This window comes from Aricia agestis, chromosome 10 (genome assembly GCF_905147365.1).
Source record: "Aricia agestis chromosome 10, ilAriAges1.1, whole genome shotgun sequence".
Taxonomy (NCBI): Eukaryota; Metazoa; Arthropoda; class Insecta; order Lepidoptera; family Lycaenidae; genus Aricia; species Aricia agestis.
In genome coordinates, this window is record NC_056415.1 from 13,155,655 (window position 1) to 13,173,730 (window position 18,076).

The following is an 18,076-nucleotide window of genomic DNA, read 5'->3' on the forward strand; positions in this document are numbered from 1 at the left end:
AAAAATATTGCAATCTTGGGATTCTTCTTCCCCTACTTTTGTGATTTGTCTAAATTTTTTATTTTTAAATAATTGAGTACTTCGTTTGATAAAAAGCACAGACTAAGAAAAAAGTTATAGTTTAGAAATTTTTTTACATGACATTCAATTTGACAGTAATTATAGGTGTATGGTATTCTGCGAGTATTCTGCGTATTCTGTGACTAATGACTTGGTTGACAATTGACATTGACATGTAAATTGTAAACAAGGAAACACGCTTTCGGATTTCGGCACAAATTACTAGTACAGATTTCGGCCACAGAGTACCTTTTTATATAATTTCGGCATTTCGTAAAGATTTAGGTTTTGGGTTTGGTTTAAATTTACAAATTATTTTGGATAATAATTATAAAGACAATGGAAGAAGAAACCAAAAAACCCGTTTGCCTTATTATATTGGGTAATATCTTTGTTCTTTTGACACCAAACAAAACCTGTAACATGGATCTAATTGTAATAGTTATGTACGTAAACTTTTAGGTATGGCAGGAGCAGGTAAAACATCGTTTACGAGAAGGCTTTCTGGGAAAATCGTGGACGGATGTAGACCATATTTAATCAACTTAGACCCGGCCTGTCGAGAGGTGCCATATCCAGCTAACATAGGTAGGTCTTAGTATCAAGTAATGTATTGTTTTTACGCAACACTACTAGAAGTTAGATTATACTTTCTTTCGATGGGTATAATCCCTAGAACCTAAACAGCTTTTCAAGCAAAAGTCAGTGTGATAAAAAAAGCCAGTGTGATAAGGCCCATAAGGAGTTAGTTTTCTTCTAAATAGCTAAAATGTTTAGTTGACTTTTCAATTCCAGATGTAAGAGACACAGTGAACTACAAAGAAGTTATGAAACAATATGGTTTGGGACCAAATGGAGGAATAGTCACAGCTCTTAATCTGTTCTCTACTAAGTTTGGTCAGGTTGTGGACTTGATAGAAAAAGCAGGAAAAAAACACAAATACTGTATTTTAGATACTCCAGGTAATAACAATGTCATTTGTTTTAAGTAATGTTCGTCCTAACTCTTAAGGAAGTATTTGGCAAGCAGGGGGCCAGTTAATTTCTGTGTGATAAATTTTTTGGCTAACATGTTAGGTTAGGGTAGGCATGTTGTGTCATTTTTTTATGAAATAAGGGGGCAAACGAGCAAACGGGTCACCTGATGGAAAGCAATTTCCGTCGCCCATGAACACTCGCAGCATCAGAAGAGCTGCAAGCGCATTGCCGGCCTTTCAAGAGGGAATAGGGTAAAAGGGGAGGGTAGGGAAGGGAATAGGGGAGGGTAGGGAAGAGAATGGGGTAGGAGATAGGGCCTCCAGTAAACTCACTCACTTGGCGAAACACAGCGCAAGCGCTGTTTCACGCCGATAATAGATCATCCGCCGTCATATATATCAAAGAATTTTTTTATGATGCTATAAATAATCTATGTTACATATATTTTTAATAACCAAAATTTTGAAGACAATGTATGTTTTATTAACGTTTTATGTAAATTTCCAGGGCAGATAGAGGTGTTCACATGGTCTGCATCAGGCACAATAATAACAGAAACCCTAGCATCATCATGTCCGTCTGTTATTGTGTACGTCATGGACACAGTGCGTAGTGTCTCACCCGTAACATTCATGTCAAACATGTTGTATGCTTGCTCCATATTGTACAAGACAAGACTGCCTTTCATTGTTGTTATGAATAAAGTAAGTGTTGGAACTTTGTACTAGCAAAAAAGATAAACAACTTTATGTATACATGCTAAAGTTCTATCTTCTAAATTCATGGCAAAGTACAGAAGCTCTTCTTATGTAGCATTTGTAATTTTATAAGTAAGGTCTTTTGTACGCTACAGAACATTTATTCAGTACCAAATTTAATAGAAGCAGTCTAATTTTTGTTTTATTGTTTCTAGACAGATGTAGTAGACAGTCGATATGCAGTGGAATGGATGAGAGATTTTGAGGCGTTCCAAGAGGCCCTTGATGTAGAGGGTTCCGGAGAGGGCAGCACATATGTCGGCAATCTGACTCGCTCCATGGCTCTAGCATTAGATACATTCTACTCAGACCTCAAATGCTGTGGCGTCAGTTCACATACTGGGGAGGTTGGTGCTTTATGTGCTTATTAGCTTTAGTTTGTTATGCACATTATGCATCCACTCGTTTTTAATTTATCATAATATCAATGTACTAGTCCTAAGATGGTTGCCTGGAAGATATCGCTATTTAGTGATAAGGCCGCCAAAATTGTATTGTATTGTATTGTATTGTAAAAAACAGTAAAAGGGGAGAAAGCCCTTTTACGGTTTTATATGTATTTTGTGGAATGCAATAAAGTGTATTATTATTATTTAATTTTGCACATATATTCATATTTAGTTGATTCTGGTAATTTTCTTTGGAATCTTCTCTATATTTCAGGGCATTGATGAGTTCTTCAAGCTTGTAGATGAAGCCGCTGAAGAGTATGAAAAGTAAGTGTCAATTTTTATTGTTATAAATTAATTTTATTTATGAATTCTAACTTACGACCCCAAGTCTCAAGACTTTTATGCTGTGTTAACAATGTAACCACATAGGTTGTTGTTACAACTTACTTAAATAAGCTGTAAAGTGTATAATAAATTTTCAACATTATTTTTGGCCAAAACTAGAAATTAGATATCTATTTTTAAGATTTCTTTGTTTTCATACATTATATTCTTGTTTAAAAAAAATATTTTATCAGAGATTACAAAGCAGACTGGCTGAAGATGCGAGCAGAAAAGTTACTGGAACAACAAAAGAAGGAGGAGGAATCGAAAAAAGAAGATATAGGTATGAATAGAACGCAGAAGATTTGAAAATCTAATTGTCATCCAACTTAGAATTCTTCTATGTATGGCCCTTGAAACTCTTTCTTATTTCTAAAAAAATATAATATCCATGAAAATAAATGCAATTAAAAAATTCAATGTGAAGTGCTGTATGTCAGTAAAATACTGAATAAAAAAACATTGTCTGTGTCCAGGCGAAGGTGTTGTCATAGACGAGCGTGGGTTGATCACGGAGGTGGCCGGCGGGAGAGAAGTCAGCGACGTGTACCTCACACACCCTGGTGATGAGAGTTCTACTGATGACGAGGGCACGGAGACAAGGCCGGAAGCAGGTAAGTGTTGGACTATGATCTCCAGACGAAAAAAGTGGAAATTGCTTAAGTATAGCTGAAGTGTTAGTAAAATCGCTTGGCGAAGCTGGAATGGATATAATTTATACATGTATGGTGAAAGTGTGCCAAATGCTTATCAACCAATAACGGGTCATTGTTTCATAAAGATAATAATTTTAAACTCGAAATAGAAATAGGATATACGTATATTACTGCAATGTTTTGAGGCTAGAGTACAGTAAACACAAAGTTTGGTTCGATGTTTGACAATATTTCTGTCAATATTTTGGTATGCCGTGTGCAATATGTCGGATAATTTACTATATGTGCTAGTAGTGTCCTCTGCTCCCACTTTTGTGTAATATTTCATATTGCTCATAGGGTTTAACATTGACTTTTACTAAAACGTTTCAGACGACCCTCCCGAGGATGTGGCAGCTTTCCAAGAGTTCCTCAACAAACATGTGAGGCCAAACAACACTGAACCAAAAACTTAGCGTACCCTGATAATGATGAATTCAACCTAATGTGATATTAAATATATAATAATAAGAACCTGTTCTGAGTTGTATTTTTGAAGTACCAATGTTTTGAAGTCGATAGGTACAAGGTCTACTTTATAATACAGGGTGAATTTTCGAGCCGCTAGGACAGACATTGTAGGCGAAATCGGAAACATCAGCAAAAACTAGTGTTGCTAATGAGAAAAACAGGATTTTATAAATACAACGAAAACTCAATATTCTCAAGGTTTTATTTAAAATATAATATTATATTTTGTACTTCTAGCAATTAATTAAAGAAAATAGCATTAAAATTAATAAATTATAATATTTAAGTCGACACATAGAAATAGAAAACATAGCTACGTATTCTGTAACCTATGAAAGCAAAAAAAATAAGGATACCCACATGTATTTGTTTTCATTATTATTTTCTAAATTAATAAAATTCACTTAATAGTGATGGGTCTAAATTGAAGAACTAAGCTATTTAATTAAAAATACATTTATAATAATAAAATAAATAATATTGAGTTGTTAATATCATTGAATAAAAACATAAAAACTAGATTTCATAAATACATATGGACCATATTTTATTTGCTTAGGACACAAGGACATAATGTGCAATAAAATAAATAATTTATAAGCTGCGAGTATTATGTTAATTAATCCGTGATCTTTAAGCCTGACCGAGTCACTTGGGCAATTGACAGTTTCAAGCCTTACAAGACCGGCGGCGAGGATAATATATTTCCGGCCCTCCTACAGCAGGGCAAGGACATTATCCTTCCTATGCTACTGAAAATATTCAGAGCAAGTTTTGCGTGGGGCTACATCCCATTGGCATGGACAAAGGTAAGGGTGTCCTACATACCCAAAAGTGGGGACAGAGACAAAGCTCTACCAAAGTCATACAGACCAATTAGCCTCACTTCTTTCATGCTTAAAACAATGGAGAAGGTGGTCAACCTACACATAAGGGACACCTATCTCACTAAAATGCCGCTGCATGAAAGACAACATGCCTACCAAAAAGGCAAATCTACCGAGACGGCCCTAATGGACTTGGTAGATCGGATTGATAGAGCAATTGAAGATAAAGAGATTGCGTTATGTGTCTTTCTCGATATTGAAGGCGCATTCGACAACACTTCAACCGGCTCTATCACAAATGGCCTGGCTTCAAAGAATATAGATCCAACAACTAGGAAATGGATCAAAGCCACGCTCGACAATAGGGTAGCCTTATCGACTATTATGGACCTGACACTCAAAATCAGGCTGACACAAGGTTGCCCACAAGGAGGTGTGCTGTCACCCCTGGAATGGTCCCTGGTAGTGGATGAGCTACTAAGGGAACTGAACCTCATAGGTTACTACGCTCAAGGGTACGCTGACGACCTGGCGATTATGGTGGTGGGAAAATGCGCATCGGTGGTCGCTGGGTTGATGCAGTCAGCACTAAGAGTCGTCGAGAATTGGTGCCAAAGGGTCAAGCTAACAGTAAATGCTGATAAGACGGTCTTGATACCTTTCACCAAAAAGAGGAAGTTGGAGGGACTAAGACCCCCAACACTCTTTGGGAAAACTATTAAGTTTGCGGGTGATGTCAAATATCTAGGAGTAATCCTAGACAAAGGACTCACTTGGAATAAGCACATCGAGTATATTACGAAAAAGGCTAGATGTGCTCTGGGTTCCTGTTGGAAGCTTGTCAGCTCTAAATGGGGTATTCGGCCCAAGGCAATGCTATGGCTATATACAGCCGTAGTGAGACCGATTACCACATATGGCTGCGCAGTGTGGCATAAAAAGGCTGAACAAGTAAACTGTCACAAAAGACTAAACAGCGTACAGAGACTGGCATGTCTAATAATCACGGGTGCACTCTCGTCAACACCCACCGCTTCCCTCGAGGCCCTGATCAACTTAACTCCGCTTCCTCTGCTTGTTCAGATGGAGGCCAAAAAGGTGGCTCTCAGGGCCAGGACGGCGGGTGGGACGAATTGGGTCTCCACCCCATTTCGACAGCTGGAACAGTCTCTCAGTGAATCACCTATCATGGCCATGCCATCAGATGCCATGATCAAGGTGTATAGCTTTTCGAAGCAGTACCAGGTTTTTATACCTTCCAGGGAGGACTGGGAAAGGAAAAATCCAATCGATGTCCGCCCTAGCGACATAGTTTGGTTCACGGATGGATCAAGGAAAGACAACCGTGCGGGAGCCGGAATCTACGGAGGCAGGCCACCAAAAGGCAAATACGCCTGTTTGGGGGAGCTTGCGACCGTGTTTCAGGCTGAAGTCTTCGCTATCCTCGGTTGTTCACTAGAAAGCCTGGAGATGGCCCTAGTTAATAAAAACGTTTTTATCTTCTCCGATAGTCAAGCTGCACTTAAAGCAATGACTGCCGCAGAAGTCTCGTCCAAATTAGTTCTGGAATGCATTGAGACGTTAAACATACTGGGAAGGAACAACAACATCCGCCTAGTATGGGTCCCGGGCCACAGCAACGTCCCCGGCAATGAAACCGCTGACGAGCTGGCTAGGCTTGGGGCCGAGAGTCTCATATATGGTCCAGAACCATTCTGTGGTATAACTCCCAGTACCACAAAGCAAGTGCTCAAGGAATGGGGTCACAGACTATGCAGGAAGCAGTGGGCTGAGACCCCTGGCCTTGAACACTCCAAGGCACTAATTCCTAACTTCAACAAGAAACAATCAGAATTAGTGCTCACCTTGGGTAGGAACCAATTAAAAATCCTTACCAGAAGCCTAACTGGGCACTGCAAGCTCAACAAACACCTAAACAGAATGGGTATTTGTAGCATAATGACTTGCAGATTCTGTGAGGAGGAGGATGAAACACCTATTCACCTTCTCCTCGACTGCCCTGCTCTACTACAGAGCAGGAACAGGCACCTTGGTCGCCACGAATACTCGTCCACAGAGGAAATTCGTGGCACCAACCCCAACCATATCGTTCAATTTATGAGCAGTATAGGGTTGGGGATGATACTCTAGTGCGAAGGAGTCACAATAGATCCTCATGGGTCGCAGTGACGTCAGGGCTACAGTGACCTGCCTTCTTTAAAAAAAAAAAAAAAAAAAATTATGTTAAAACTCCTGACTTAGTTGGGTTATTAAAAATCACAACCAATACAATTAAAAGTAACAATAAAATAATTACCTATTGGGATTGTTAGTGAATAAATAAAAGTATGAATTTATGATATGGAAAAAAAAACTGTCGATATTGGATGGGATTTAAACATCACGGACCTAATAGCTCCGCGGATAACATGATAGCATTTTTTTTTTATGAAATAAGGGGGGCAAACGCTAACGGGTCACCTGATGGAAAGCAACTTCCGTCGCCCATGGACACTTGCAGCATCAGAAGAGCTGCAGGTGCGTTGCCGGCCTTTTAAGGGGTAATAGGGGAGGGTAGGGAAGGGAATAGGGGAGGGTACAGAAGGGAATAGGGGAGGGTACGGAAGGAAATAGGGGAGGGTAGGGAAGGAAAAAGGGTAGGAGATTGGGCCTCCGGTAAACTCACTCACTCGGCGAAACACAGCGGAAGCGCTGTTTCACGCCGGTTTTCTGTGAGGACGTGGTATTTCTCCGGTCGAGCCGGCCCATTCGTGCCGAAGCATGGCTCTCCCACGTCAAAAGCATTTTAAAAAGTTAAAAGAACACAGTGTTACTGTTATGCTAAGTACTCACATACGGTTTTGCTCGATGGTTTTACTCCAAATCGAGCATTATCCACCGAGTGGACCGCTAAACTGACAGCTCGAAGGCTCGCTTCGAGCCGGCTCTTCTTCTTCTCTTGGCGTAAGCCTCCCCATTTAGGAGTTGCCAGCGTCGATGGAATTAAATATGCCAAATATGTCATTTCCTTCGATTCGGAGTAAAACTATCGAGAAAAACCGTATGTGAGTACTTAGCATTAGATGAACAAGAAACATGACGCGATGATATTATCACAAATTATAAAATGTTTTAAAATTTGTAGTTCTGCCGTAGGTAAACATCAAATATTATGCATTATAATTTAATCTTTGAAAAACTTAAAATACCGTACTATTCTTAAACATCAAAATTAGTTAAGTATTTTATATGGTAATTCGTAAGTAACTATTAGCTGTCTTAAGTATGATATTGGTAACCATGCTCTTACAATTTTTTAGCGATACAGTAATATGCAAGACAACGTTTGAGCCGCTTTTTCGCAGCTTACAACGTTAGTGTGCAAATAAGCCTTAAGGCAGGGGTTCCCAAACTGTGCGCCGCGGCGCCCTGGTGCGCCGTGGTAAGGCAAGAGGGGTGCCGTGAGTCGATCCTCCATTATTATCCATAACCACAAATATAATAAAATACAATGAGTTTCTAAAATACTAGAGTAGCAATGTCTTACAAAAGATTCTCAGAAATGCGTAACCACTTTTTTGTTCAAAAGACAATGTCAAGTCATATATTCGTTATGTCATTATGTATGTGAGATATGCCTGCAGGCATCTTCGAAGTGGCAACGCGTTGCTACCGTAAACTTCCAATCTAGTTACGTTAGTAACATAGAATATCATTGATAAAATAATATTATTATGAATTATACAAAGCAGGCAGATGATTGAATATTTGTTTATTATAATTTACTTACTTGATTAACCTAATTATATCATTAAAGGTGTTTATTTATGTATATTTTTGTAATAGCTAGGTAGAGAAGGGCGCCGCGCCGTGACAAAATATTGACTTATAAGTGCGCCGCGGGCTGAAAAGGATTGGGAACCCCTGCCTTAAGGCATATTAACCAAAATGCAATGAACACTAATAAAACAATATTTGCGTGCACTTTTTTTTAACTTAGAAATTATTAACCTAATATAGGTTAATAATTTCTTAATATTATAGTGGAAAAAGTGTACGCAAATATTGTTTTATTAGTGTTCAACATGCATTTCCACCAAGAACCAACGGTACAATCAATTACATATAAAATGCAATGATGCAGTAAAACCAAGCATCTGTACTTGTACTTTTTTATTTTATTATTTACCTAAACTTGTTGTCAACTTACGGCCGTTCCCAATACTTGATCTATCTCTGGTTTTGCCCTACTAGAGATAGGAATAGCTCAGATTAGACATTAGAGACATATATTTTATGTCAATTGTGAGCTATTCCTATCTCTAGTTGGGCAAAACCAGAGATAGATCAAATATTGGGAACGGCCGTAAGACCCTAACGGCCGTTCCCAATATTTGATCTATCTCTGGTTTTGCCCTACTAGAGATAGGAATAGCTCACATTAGACATTAGAGACATATATTTTATGTCAATTGTGAGCTATTCCTATCTCTAGTAGGGCAAAACCAGAGATAGATCAAATATTGGGAATGGCCGTAAGGGTTAGTTTCTTGACAATGGGGATTGTCCATTTTTTCAATTTTGCTCATTACAAAAACATTTCGAGGAATAAGGTCAGTGATCGTTTTTCTGTATATAAACGAAAAAAATACCCATTTGTTACTTATATTTTTGAACAAATATGTTTAACCTTTGTTTAACCTTCAATGACGTTAAATTAGCAATAAATTCGACCAACATTACGTTTCGAACTTTTGGTAAGCTTCTCGTATCAGCTTTCACAAAAAGTACATGTGATTTTTTTGGACAATGCCCATTTGGAAACCAAATCTTAAGTTTCTCTGATGATACAAATCGTATTCAAGACAGTTTTACTGCAATAAACTAAGAACTATTTAAGTAACTTTATAAATTCGATAATTTTGTAACTATAATTAAATTAACTACAATTAAAAACAAAATCCATTAGGCGTATTTACTGTGTACGTTTTCAGTATACATAACAGATTATGTTAACTTGCCATGCATAAGTTAATCGTATTGACGATGAAAGTATTTCCTATTTTTATGATTGCAACCCTTGTTTGTAACCATAAGGTGACCCTAATCTCGAAATCAGCGGGCAATGGGGCGGGAGCGGTTAGCCCCGGATCTATAAATAGGCCGTTATAGGCCATGGCCTAGGGGCGATAGGGTCCTAGGGGGAAAGCAGCGTCCATAGAGGCCCTACAATTACGTACACGAGGCGGCGGAAATAAAGTGGCCTACTCTCATAAAAAATATAAATTCGGCCTAAAAGTGATACTGCACGTCTTAGTGGCACAACGCTGCACTGCAGAGGGACGAGTTGCGACGCGATACTTCAAGTTTCATAGAACTGATGTTTTCTGCCGCGTAGTCCGGCTTACATCCTATTACGCTTTCATATTATAAACAATATATTTTGGCCGTAACATGTCACGTCGCTCTGCTGCAGTGTAGTCACGCCTAGTGCGGTTTCACCGCATACAATATAACGCGACGTTATTTCGGCATAGTGTGTCATCAGCAATTTAAAATACATTGCAGGCGTAATCATGCCGAACTTCGGCCGCGTTTTCTCGGCCTAGTGTGTTTAGGCACTAGATTTTGTTTCCTTAGATACTGTTACCGAGGAAAACATAACGTTTCTATACTACGTTTTTAGAATTATGCGGATCTGGTCACGCACAAATTATTTTATGTTTGTAATGAAACCATGATTTTCGTTTTGTAAAAAAATCCTGCAATCGTGCGTGACCAAACAAGCACAACTCTAACACCGTCAATGTCCGTTAATGATCCCCCGGCCCGCACGCTCGAGCGTCGCGTCCGCGAGCGTGTGCGCTGGTCGATACACCGCGCGCCCGCATTCGTCCGTGTACTGTAGAGCAGGGTTTGGCCGCGTATTGTGTACGCTGCCTATTGACGTGTACCTGGAATTTAAAAGCCGTTTTTTTGTTACTTCATATGTTAGGAGAATTGTTGTTTATCTATAGTAGCATATCATAGACAAGAGAAGAAAAGCGTTTCTTCAAGCGTGACGAATTTTCACGTGTGTAAATGAAATGAACAAGTAACGATGACTTAACATTCTAATTTCAATGTCAGAGTACGTAGAAATTATGTTTTATCATCATTTTAATGCAAAAAAGCTTACCCTCGATCATAGAGGCTACAATAAGGCACTTTGTGTTTGAATATGTAACTCCATATCTGATGGTAGCTCCAATTGAGTAGAGGTAACACCCTGATGATTTGCGGCCAGCCTGCATCGGTTTTCTGTAAAATAAAGAATAACTTTTACGTCTGCTTTCGTTTGTTATTTTGACGTCAAGGATTTTCGAGTAAATTATTAAATAGATAGGACCTATTTAATAATTTACTTGAGGATCCTACGGATGTAACTATCGGGTTTGTCTGCAAATGCTTAATACTCCTGCAGGGTTAGCATGGCCACAGTAGAAATGCGAAATAATAGAAACGCTGACAGTTTTTACGGACAAACTAACTGATTTCCTTTGTTATTCCATTACTTTGTTTTTTTTACTTTACCGTAAGAATAAACATTTATAATATGGTGGCAATGCTAAGCCTGCTTGGCGATGGTAAATAGGCGCTGCTCCATGGTTTAAATATTCGGTAATACTCAATCTTATGGTTTTAGCAACCCACCCTCTCTCCTTGGGCTAACACCATGACTCTGCCACTGTCAGTTGAGTTTGAGTAGAGAAATTTGCACAGTATTGCAACATACGCACTCCAGTTCTCTTATCGGATCTCCAGTATGTACTTTTCGGATATACATGTGCACTAGCATAAGAACAACATTTGAAAACTAACCTGCATAAACTGCAATGATTCGCTATAAGGGTCTGTCCGTCTCGTGCCCATCAAACATGCTTCTAACACAGGATCTTCTTTTAGTATTTTCTCCAGTGTTGATTTCATCTCTCCTTCACACACCATCAACTTAACATTATAATATTCTTCTATCTCTTTCACGAAATCTTCGATCTCTCTAAAAGGGCCTTTGGTTCTTATGTAGACTATTTTCATCCTATCTATTTCATTCGATTTGTAGAACTCTTTAAGTACTTTGATAGTCAAGTCCAGTAGCACTGTGCAGTCTTTGCCGCCATTGAATGAAAATAAAACTTCATCTAACTGGAATTTTGTAAAGCATTCTCTAAGTACCTGAAAACAAAATTAAGTATTTGAAAAGATTTGAAACGTAAAATCCCGTTAGAATATAAAAATGTTATGAAATAATACTTTAAAATTTTATAGCATTAAAAACGATATAAGAAATGATTAGATTGTTAGTCCGCCGTACTCAGCGACATTTAATTACGATTAACCTTTAATTAATGGAGAGTTTGACAGATAATGTATGGAGCTTATGTCGAAATTTTGAATAATTACTTTTAAGTAATTGTAAACAAACTGCCGCACTCAGAGTGGAACATTCATTACTTACGGCCATTCAAAATACTTGATCTATCTCTGATTTTGCCCTACTAGAGATAGGAATAGCTCACAATTGACATAAAATATATGTCTCTAATGACACACTGTAGAAACTATAGTCAGACAATAAAATATGATATGATGAAATATGAACTAAAACAAACAAATTATGTGTTATAATTATGTGTTCTTATAATTAAATAGTTATAATAAATTCTGGTCTGATTGAAATCGGTATAAATTTTATTTTCATGACTCATTAATCTTATCTTAAAATTCGCGCCGGTTTTTATAATGATTTAATTACTAAGTTTCATAATTAAAATGTAAAAATATTACCTAGTGGTAATGCTTATTAAACTCTTTTCTTCAATTCGTCATACAATAAAATAATACTTCTTTTATACAATATAATTACTATGGTTCTTCAATAAAATTATGACCTTTCATTTGAGTTTTTTGCGGGAGTGCTACAAGGGCATGCTACATGGCCTCTTATTTATACAAAATAATCTAAAGTTTACCTGCTCTGACTCTTGTAAAGCATCAGCAAAGTCCTCTGTATCCATGTTACCGCGTACACATATCAGGGTTCACTGTTCTGTAAAAAACATAATATGCATACAGATCAAACTAAGTACAGGCTAATTGCAAATCTATTTTGTAAAGAATAAAGTTTCATATGGCTAAACATATTTCAACAGGGCAAAACTTAAAAAACTGGTTTTTTATCACTAAAGGAAACAAGGAAAACAAGCAAGTTATTTAACAATATGTAATTTAAGACTTCTTTACATGTAACTTATTTTTTCATAATATTGTCTGTTTGTTACTTGGTTGATAAATGATAACATGTCCTAGTTATATCATACAGTGTGCTGTCAGAATCCCACACATGGGCAGGTAGTTTAAACACTCAACAGTAAAATTATGTAAAGCTTCTTTGAATTACATTATTTTTTTTTTCTTTGAGTCTTATTTCATAGATTTCTGAGTATGGCAGATGTATAATAAAATAAAGATTAGACTTATAAAAATAAAGTTTATTCTTGTTGAAACAAAGGAAACTATTTGTTTTCATTTACTTCATTTATACACATTTTTTTCTTAGGAGGTTCTGTATCACTGTCAACACCAAATAGGACATCTTTAGTCAATTTAAATGTTACCCGGATCATTTCTTTCTTGGGTGAGACATTTCTTACATCAAAAATATCCAAAATATCCGAAGACATATCAACACCAATGTTATCAATGACCATCCGTTTTGCAACATCAAAAGGATTGTCACCAACAGCAAAACAGTAGAGATATACAATTATATCACAGTTGATTTTTTCTGATAAATCTTTGTCTGTAATCAGATGTTTAAAGTATTTTAAAAATTCAACAGCGAGGGCTGGCAAATTCATTGTAACATGCACTTTTGCTCCAACTGGTAATTGTTCCTTGCCATTGCACAAATCTTCAATAAACTCTTTGAAAGTGTTACAAATAAAATCTTTGCCATCTTCATTAAAAGATTTGAAGAACTTGTTATTGATTTTATTATTCTTTGCATTCTCATTGAGCCATTTGAATGAGTCTGGATTTAAATCATTAGCGAACACTCTACATTTTCTCTTAGCTGCCGGAATGGAGAACGGTCCTACACCACAGAACACATCAAACAAAACATCACCAGGTTTCAAAAAGCTGAGAATTCTTTCATGTTCCTTGCCAAGTCTGGGGTTCCAATATACTTTGGAGAAGTCAAACTGAAATTGACACTGATTTTCCTTAACCGTTACAAGGAAGTCTTCATCTCCTGCTATCACATCCATCTTAAAATTCCTGTATGTGTTGTCTATTATGTTGGACTTGTTGACAACAGTTCGGCAGGTCTTAATTTTATCCATAAGGACTTGGCCGATAAGGGGAGCATAATCGAGGAGGTGGTCTCGGAGATTGAGGTGAATTATGTGACCAATTTGTGAGAACCCACTGACAGTCTCTTCACCCTCAGGCAGAACGGCTTTAAAAATGGTTTCATACTTAAAGTTATCGTAACCCAACTGGATATCTTTGGTTATGAAGCTGGCTTCATCTACACCATGTTTTTGTAGTTCCTGATAGTCACTTTCTGAAATGTCGCTCCATTTTGTCACTTTATCGGGATTTAAAATAATTTCTTTAAACAGGCTATTTGTTGCACTTTGTACTGGCTTAATATTTTCCATTTTCAAAAAGTATGGCTTACAAGTTTTAGTAATTTTTGATACTTTCTCCTCGGGGATTCTAAGAATAGGAACAGTTAATTTACGCAAAAACTTTTGTCTGTCGAGTTCTTTCATGCCACGCACATTAAGAGGCACGATTGATGAACTTGTTATTTGATGCATTTTCCTTTTTATAGAACCGAAACACCGTCTTAATAGGGTCAATTTCATACCATTCTAAGAACTACAGTATGGGTGATAAATACTAACCTATCTGAAGGTCAGAAGTTATGCAACAGTAACAAAGTTGATAACTACGATTTATTTGCTATTTCTGTTTTATCTTTAATAAAAAAAACACCACAAACTGTCCGAAAAACCTTAACTTTCCCTAACAAAATGTAAAAACTGAAATTTGAAAACATGTGTGACATTGACGGCATATGTTGTCAATTTGACAGCTATCAAGAATGTCAAACGTCATACGTTTTTTTAGATTTTTTGTTTAAGAACGGCAATAACTTTTGTACCCGCGTTCCACTTAACGTTAAAAACGATCAAAACGCTCAACAATGCCTCCTTTGACCGTTTTGATCATTTTTAACGCTAAGTGGAAAGCGGGGTTAGTTTCATAAATATAAAAAATATTTAATAATTAAGTAATTAAAAATATTTTCTATTTTCGATCTCAGTAGGTAGGTATTAAATACAATGCTATGTCGAGATGCAATTTATTATAGAAGTAAAGAAATCCTTATAATAATAATAAATACTACCTATTGTCATTTTTTTATTGAAGTAATTAAAATAATAATTATAGTCTTACAAGAAAGTGAAGAAATTAAAAAGTGGCAACATCGTAGTGTCATCCCTTTCAAATCAATCTAAGAAAAAAGGGATGATACTACGATCAACGATGTTGCCGTGGTTGCCACTTTTTAATTTCTTCACTTTCTTGACGGACTATATGATGAACTCTGTGGCTTAGTGGTTGAGCGTAAGTGGTAACTGGTAGCTAAAGCCGGGGGTCACGGGTTTGAACCCGTTGACGGAACAAAAAGTTTCCGATGTTACTTGGTCATAGATGTGTAATAAAATGTATAATATGAAATGTAAAGCAAAAATGTATAGTAAGTAATGAAAATCTTAAATTTAATAACATGACGTATTATAGTACACAAAGTGTTGAATAATTATAATTATTTCCGTTGTCACTTGTCTGGTACCCGTATTACTCGTAACACAAGTCCTTCGGGTGCTTACCACGGTCCACGGGGCCAGACTGACATGACGTATTGTGAAGCTTCCATAGATAATTTTAGGCACAATTAAGAAATCTCAAATCGCTGAGTAAACTTAGTGATTTCGTGCATTAGGTAGGTATGCCTTGATTTTCTTTCTAATATGTTTGGTAATAGAAACTTTGTATACTTATACTTATTGTTGCGGATACGGACACGTAGTGCCATCTAGCGTCTAACCTGCAAAACTTATCGAGGGAACACAGACGACATAAATCCCCTACTCAATACTAGATGGCGTTAGGTATATTTTTACTACGCGTACTTTCTAGAAAAGTCCAACCCTTGTTTACGCGAATTAGGTAATCTAGAATGGAACTTTCCAGAACTCGTCTCGGGCCATAATATAAATAGCCACAGGTAGACGAGTCGGCAATTCAGTTTAGTCTGAGCGATCTTCGAGGCAACTTCGGAGTGAAAGAAGTGATCAATAGTGAGTGAACCAGTGAACCTACGACTTGGCTATGACCTAGGACAGTGATAGTGCTTAGTGTTTGGACCTAGCGCTTAGTGTTGGACTTAGTACTAGTGAATAAAGTCTTCAAGAGAGTCAGCAGGTCTTTCTCTCCAAATCCTTCGAACCCTAGCACGTAACAATATTTAGTTTTAAAATACGTTGAAGTGTCGCCGTCCCTTTCTCGCAAAATTAATTTCCTTTTTAATTATGGTAATTAATAAATAATTACGAACCACAGATGACCCGATAGAGCACGGACCGCGACCCATTTTAATTTATGGCGAAAATTAATTTTAAATTGCTTTTTAATCAATTTAGAAGGGAACATAATGGAAAACTTTCTCATTATGTGGCAATGATGAATTTACATAACTAATTAAAATCTGGTGTTGAATCTTCTTTTGAGTTAAACTAAGTTTAACTAAACAACAAAAAGGTTTGATGATAGAGTTACCTGGCAGTGTAATGTTTACAAAGAAAGGTAATATTTGATTAGCTTTTTTGTTGTATTTTTTATCTTTATTGTGAAAAAAGTACCTAACAGTTCTATTAGAAATAAGCAGATCCTTTTTGTCGTCTTACTGTGTAAATAATTATTAAAATATTGTAGAGCTTCCACAGAACTATGCGCAGAAATTAGAAGCGACCGTGCATGTTTCAATAATAATCGGCCCTCGTTATAGAGCGAAAGTAGGCAGAAAACTGTGATTTTTGTATGGGAGCCCCACTTAAATATTTATTTTATTATAATTTTATTATTAATTATGAAAGTACTATCGAAGAAGTTGATGCCTAGGCAGTTGGCGGACCTACGTAGTTTGGTCGCGTTAAGTCAAACCCAGCCAGCCAGATCACAATGAGGGATTTTCATTTATATTTTTTAATTTTAATTTTAACAATCTCAACAGGCCCATTCACGGCAGGACTGCACGGCAGTCCTGCAGTGAATGGGCCTCACTGATTGGTTCGCACTCGGTGTTGCCGGCCGGAAACACCGAGTGTGAACGTTTCAGCCGTGTTGCAACGGCCGTGGTCACGAGGGGCCGAAACGTCGAGAAAAACTATGTACTCGTAGTAGCATTACTACTTAAATAAGTCGCGTTAAGTCCCGATTAAAAAGTTTAATTATTAAAGTTTAATTTTGAAATCACTATTTTGTAGGTTCCGTACCCAAAGTAAAGCGGAACCCTATTACTAAGACTTCGATGTCTGTCCGTTTGTCCGTCCGTCTGTCTCCAAGCTGTATCTCAATAACCGCTATAGCTAGACTTCCGAAATTTTCATAGATTGTGTATTTGGGGCTCCTTTTTCGGGCTCCCATACAACAAACGTGTTTTTTTTGGGCATTTTTGCTCGTAATCAATAAATAATGGCGACAAGTAGACACTTGAAATACTCACAATATTTTCAATTATAATATTTGTACCACCGAGGAAATTGATTTCTAGGCAGTTGATAGACCAACGTCATTTGGTCAGATCATGTCAATTTACGGCCGTTCCTAATATTCAATCTATCTCTGGTTTGACATACAACCGATCACAGCTAACATTGAATTGACATAAAATATAATATGTCTCTTAAGTCTAATGTGAGCTATTCCTATCTCTAGTAGGGCAAAACCAGAGATAGATCAAATATTGGAAACGGCCGTTAATGTTAATGAGGGATTTTCCTATATTTTTAATTTGATTGTCAAACAGTTTCCATTTTAATAACTAGATGGCGTATGGGTAGACAACTATCGGTAATACCAGGGAATACCATCAATAATTGCTACAAAACTGGGCAAAAGAAATAAAGAATGTAAAACTTGATACATTTCAACTTGAAAAAGACGCAATAATATTCCAACGAATAGGATAATAAAGTTATTATAACGATGTTTTAGCTAAAATTCACGGAAGAAATAGCCCTAATTACCGATATTCACAATTCACACCAAATGTCACAGGAATTATACATTTTGGTTTTGACAACATCTTACCTGCACTTGTGCAAAATAACGGATATTTTATGGCTAATATTTTACCAATAATGAATATCAAAAACCCAAAAACTACAATT

At 37.0% G+C, this 18,076-nt stretch overlaps 3 protein-coding genes across 3 annotated transcripts; 1 reads left to right on the forward strand and 2 right to left on the reverse strand.

Moving 5' to 3' along the window:
- Positions 1-253: 253 nt before the first annotated feature.
- LOC121730940 (GPN-loop GTPase 1) lies at positions 254-3,746 on the forward strand. The gene is made up of 9 exons (XM_042120167.1): positions 254-442; positions 523-648; positions 856-1,023; positions 1,546-1,742; positions 1,952-2,143; positions 2,460-2,512; positions 2,767-2,855; positions 3,049-3,186; positions 3,601-3,746. The coding sequence occupies exons 1-9, from the start codon at positions 400-402 to the stop codon at positions 3,681-3,683; spliced, it is 1,089 nt and encodes a 362-aa protein (XP_041976101.1). The 5' UTR covers positions 254-399; the 3' UTR covers positions 3,684-3,746.
- A 6,388-nt stretch (positions 3,747-10,134) lies between these two features.
- On the reverse strand, positions 10,135-14,633 carry LOC121730941 (FAD synthase-like). Its single transcript, XM_042120168.1, has 5 exons — positions 14,522-14,633; positions 12,578-12,654; positions 11,427-11,780; positions 10,744-10,865; positions 10,135-10,519 (listed from the first exon to the last, which is right to left on the reverse strand). Exons 2-5 carry the CDS (start codon positions 12,620-12,622, stop codon positions 10,369-10,371), a joined length of 672 nt encoding a protein of 223 aa, XP_041976102.1. The 5' UTR covers positions 12,623-12,654; positions 14,522-14,633; the 3' UTR covers positions 10,135-10,368.
- Positions 13,091-14,528, reverse strand: LOC121730939 (tRNA (guanine(37)-N1)-methyltransferase). The gene has a single exon (XM_042120166.1). The coding sequence runs from the start codon at positions 14,480-14,482 to the stop codon at positions 13,121-13,123; it is 1,362 nt and encodes a 453-aa protein (XP_041976100.1). The 5' UTR covers positions 14,483-14,528; the 3' UTR covers positions 13,091-13,120.
- Positions 14,634-18,076: the final 3,443 nt, after the last annotated feature.